The sequence below is a fragment of the Oncorhynchus keta genome, chromosome 28 (assembly GCF_023373465.1).
Source record: "Oncorhynchus keta strain PuntledgeMale-10-30-2019 chromosome 28, Oket_V2, whole genome shotgun sequence".
Classification (NCBI taxonomy): Eukaryota; Metazoa; Chordata; class Actinopteri; order Salmoniformes; family Salmonidae; genus Oncorhynchus; species Oncorhynchus keta.
The window spans coordinates 22,732,015-22,737,269 of NC_068448.1; the positions used below are offsets into that span (position 1 = coordinate 22,732,015).

The following is a 5,255-nucleotide window of genomic DNA, read 5'->3' on the forward strand; positions in this document are numbered from 1 at the left end:
GTCAGCAGCAGCACCCCTCCCGGGGCCCCCCCGGTACGGGAGCTAGGAGCCGTCCCCCCTGAGCTCACGGCCAGCCGCCAGTCCTTTCAGCACGCTATGGGCAATCCCTGTGAGTTCTTTGTTGACATCATGTGACAGACAGGACAGTGCCTTTTAAAAACTCGCTGAGCACAAACAACTCCCCCGTCCAACTGCCTGACGCCTGTCCGTCCCGCCTCTCCTTTTCTTCTTTACCTCTCTGCTACTGACTATCCCTGAGTTAATTAAGAATGTAGACGCTGGTCCCCTCCCTCCCTCTGATGTCGGAGCAGGGGAAGACAGCAGACTAGAGCACAACAGAACAGATGAGAGTCCTGCTATTACACAAACACACAGAGCCTCGGTGTCTGAACTGGACGCCTGCCAGCTCCTTTGTATTGACGTGATGTGTACAGTTTGTAAAATCGATGTGAGTGGTGTTCAATATGGTGATCCTTGTGAGCTGCCACACAGACAGTCCAGTCCTGAGAGCATCTACTTACTCTATGTGGAGTACAACTACCTGCTGTTTGTAGAACCTGACCAGGCCAACTGACTGGGTCTGGATCTCAATCCCCCAGACCCACCCAGAGCCCTTTACACAAACTTCCACTGTTTAGCCCATAATACCAAAACTCCTGCTCTAACCGACTGACCTGCTATCTTATCCCGTATGCAGCTGGTCCCCCTACATAATATGTCATGGTCTCCCTGAATACCGGATAAGAGAGCATATCAGTAATCTAACTAGTCAAAGCTAGCCTCAGCCCATTTGACAGCCCTTGTATTTGTCCAACTTCATAAGGGAGACACTGTAGCCAGTTGTTAGTTTCAATTGTGGGGGTAGTGCATCTTGCCAATGGTCTAAAGGGAGAATCCATACACTGGAGAAGTTTAGTGATATTTATGTGATCATGATGTTGCATTGATGGTCAGTGTCATACCTCTCTCTATGACACATTTACAATCACATATGGTTTCCCTCTCTGTGACTCAGTGGCCAGGTTACTCTCCTAGCTGTGCTTTCTCCAATGTCTCATTGATAATGCAGTCAATTGACCCGTGACCTCCACAACAGACATGTGTTTGAGGTCTACTACCTGAAACAGAACTAAGCTGATCATCACCAGTTAAAGACAACAGGGTCGCTGAAAGTGGATGGATGTCCCCCTCCAGTCATCAGTGTTGACTAAATCAGAGATAACCAAAGCTTCACACAGTGAGGTGTGTAGTTCTGTACAGTGTAGCTATTGTTCTGTGATATCACCAGATGATTTCTGATGAAAAATGATTCTTTTGAAACAAATGAATAGAGCTGTGTTTGAGTCTACCGACAACACACAAACGGTGTGGTGCATATGACCTTTCTATCACGGCACTGTCCTAATTATTTGAGCACTTTTTCATTGTCTCGCTCTCTCTCTGGCCCTTTAGTATGAAACACTGTTTGCAATCAAAGCTTTGTCCGTCGTTTTGTTTCTTTACAAAAAGAGGAATAAATTGTACATAGAAATGTATTATATATAAGAATAAAAAAATATATATGTACAAAGATTGTCTGTTTTTCTCTTCTAAAAAACAACATTGTGAACCGTGCTTTTTAGTTGTACGTACAGAAACCAGAATAAAAAGGTTGGTTAAACAACTTTTAACTGTATTACATGATGCTAAGTGTTATATGCTCAATGGTAGCCAATAGTCATAATTGCATTTACATTATTTAACCAGCAGTAGGAGACATCCAGCCATCGGAGGTATTTATTGTTATATTTGTCCTATTCCGTATTCACCCATTAAAGTAAACAATTTGTGAAATGTTGAATTTGTAGAATACATTTAGAAATATCAGAAGTGATATGAGTGTTTTCAGATCAACATGAAATGTGTTCTTAAAGACTATGCCAGATGTATAGAGTATCCTTCTGAGACACAGCAAAAAAAGATTTTGGAATTATTATATAAACTCAGCAAAAAAAGAAACTTCCCTTTTTCAGGACCCTGTCTTCAAAAGATAATTCGTAAAAATCCAAATAACTTCACAGATCTTCATTGTAAAGGGTTTAAACACCGTTTCCCATGCGTGTTCAATGAACCATAAACAATTAATGAACATGCACCTGTGGAACGGTTATTCAGACACTAACAGCTTGCAGACCGTAGGCAATTAAGGTCACAGTTATGAAAACTTAGAACACTAAAGAGGCCTTTATACTGATCCTGAAAAACACAAAAAGAAAGATACCCAGTGCCCCTGCTCATCTGCGTGAACGTGCCTTAGGCATGCTGCAAAGAGGCATGAAGACAGCTGATGTCGCCAAGGCAATAAATTGCAATGTCTGTACTGTGAGACGCCTAAGAAAGCGCTACAGGGAGACAGGACGGACAGCTGATCGTCCTCGAAGTGGCAGACCACATGTAACAACACCTGCACAGGATTGGTACATCCGAACATCCCACCTGCGGGACAGGTACATGATGGCAACAACAACTGTCCGAGTTACACCAGGAACGCACAATCCTTCCATGAGTGCTCAGACTGTCCCCAATAGGTTGAGAGAGGCTGGACTGAGGGCTTGTAAGCCTGTTGTAAGGCAGGTCCTCACCAGACATCACCGGAAACATCGTCGCCTATGGACAGGACTGGCAAAAAGTGCTCTTCACTGACGAGGAGCGGTTGGATTCGGGGGTGATGGTCGGATTCACATTTATCGTCGAAGGAATGAGCATTACATCGAGGCCTGTACTCTGGAGCGGGATCGATTTGGAAGTGGAGGGTCCGTCATGGTCTGGGGCGGTGTGTCACAGCATCATTGGACTGAGCTTGTTGTCATTGCAGGCAATCTCAACGCTGTGCGTTACAGGGAAGACATCCTCCTCCCTCATTTGGCACCCTTCCTGCAGGCTCATCCTGACATGATCCTCCAGCATGACAATGCCACCAGCCATACTGCTCGTTCTGTGCGTGATTTCCTGCAAGACAGGAATGTCAGTGTTCTGCCATGGCCAGCGAAGAGCCTGGATCTCAATCCCATTGAGCACGTCTGGGACCTGTTGGATCAGAGGGTGAGGGCTAGGGCCATTCCCCCCAGAAATGTCTGGGAACTTGCAGGTGCCTTGGGGGAAGAGTGGGGTAAAATCTCACAGCAAGAACTGGTAAACCTGGTGCAGTCCATGAGGAAGCACTGCAGTACTTAATGCAGCTGGTGGCCACACCAGATACTGTTACTTTTGATTTTGACACCTCCTTTGTTCAGGGACACATTATTCAATTTCTGTTAGTTACATGTCTGTGGAACTTGTTCAGTTTATGTCTCAGTGTTTGAATCTTATGTTCATACAAATATTTACACATGTTAAGTTTCTGAAAATAAATGCAATTGACAGTGAGAGGATGTTTTCTTTTTGCTGAGTTTATATTTTGGGTGGAAAAAAAACATGTGATAAAGAAAATAATGCAACAAAAATGTTTGTATACAATATTTGTACATTTTTATTGTATGTAAACTGTAGTGGCCATTAGGGTTAATAGTAAATATTAAACATTTGACATTACAGTAAATGGGGACAGTATGTAAAAACCTAGTTAGCAGAGTACATTTATTAGCTAGCTCTTATTTAACCCTTTATGTTCGATTCTGCCTTCACCGTTTGTGTCCCGGGTAAATTTAACCCATACAGTAAGTACAGATAATAAATACATCAAGATAATAAATATATGATTTCATCCTCCCAAAACACATTTTCCAGGAGTTGAACATGTCCTCGTTCATATGCTCATCCCTCTGAGTTGATAGATCCAATTGGTCAAAATTTAGAGCCAAATGTTTGATTACTAAACCAAAATTGTAAATCATAAAATTCTGACATTTAAGACATTTTCATCAATTTCTTTGACCAAACTTCAGATCACTGTCCCTCTGAAAATCACATGGAAAACATACTTACAATGAACAAAAAATATAAGTTAAAGTTCATATGAGGAAATCAGTCAATTGAAATAAATTGTTTAGACCCTAATCTGGATTTCACATGACTGGGAATACAGATGTGCATCTGTTGGTCACAGACACCTTTAAAAAAAAATGGGCCTCAGGATCTCGTTACGGTATTTTTGCGCATTCAAATTGCCATCGATAAAATGAAATTGTGTTTGTTGTCCGTAGCTTATGCCTGCCCATACCATAACCCCACCGCCACCATGGGGCACTCTGTTCACAACATTGACATCGGCAAACTGCTCGCACACACAACGCCATACACGTGATCTGTGGTTGTGAAGCCGGTTGGATGTACTGACAAATTCTCTAAAACATAGTTGGTGGCATTCCTGCAGTCAGCATGCCATTTGCACGCTCCCTCAAAACTTGAGACATCTGTGGCGTTGTGTGACAAAACTGCACATTTTAGAGTGGCCTTTTATTGTCCCCAGCTCAAGATACACCTGTGTAATGACCATGCTGTTTAATCAGATTCTTGATATGCCACACCTGTCAGGTGGATGGATTGTCTTGGCAAAGGAGAAATGCTCACTAACATTTTAGGAAATAAGCTTCTTGTGCAAATGAAACATTTCTGGGATCTTTTATTTCAGCTCATGGAACCAACACTTTACATGTTGCGTTTATATTTTTGTTCAGTGTAGATCCTTGTGATCATCATGGGTCTTTACTGCACAGAAGACCATTTGTGCACAGGTCAAAGTTCAGAATCAATTAGACAATTACACACACCTACCATAAAATGTGCTAATTGTGATGGTAATTGTGATTGTAGCCAAAACCGGAAAGAAATCAAATCAAATATATTTATATAGCCCTTCGTACATCAGCTGATATCTCAAAGTGCTGTACAGAAACCCAGCCTAAAACCCCAAACAGCAAGCAATGCAGGTGTTGAAGCACGTTGGCTAGGAAAAACTCCCTAAAAAGGCCAAAACCTAGGAAGAAACCTAGAGAGGAACCAGGCTATGAGGGGTGGCATGGTCAAATAACAGGTCTGGGTCTGGAGTACCCCTCCTGTCCCAATTCGGTGTCCTGTGTGAATCTAAGTGTGCGTTCTCTAATTCTCTCCTTCTTTCTTTCTCTCTCTCGGAGGACCTGAGCCCTAGGACCATGCCCCAGGACTACCTGACATGATGACTCCTTGCTGTCCCCAGTCCACCTGGCCATGCTGCTGCTCCAGTTTCAACTGACCTGAGCCCTAGGACCATGCCCCAGGACTACCTGACATGATGACTC

The 5,255-nt window shown here is 43.1% G+C and overlaps 1 protein-coding gene across 1 annotated transcript in view; it reads left to right on the forward strand.

Moving 5' to 3' along the window:
- The window catches only part of LOC118360856 (segment polarity protein dishevelled homolog DVL-1-like), a 65,668-nt gene extending 64,584 nt beyond the window's left edge, over positions 1-1,084 (forward strand). The window contains exon 15 of the mRNA XM_052485137.1: positions 1-1,084. This exon is cut by the window's left edge and continues 425 nt beyond it. Coding sequence (XP_052341097.1) covers positions 1-135 — 135 coding nt within the window. The 3' untranslated portion in view covers positions 136-1,084.
- The last annotated feature ends 4,171 nt before the right edge of the window (positions 1,085-5,255 follow it).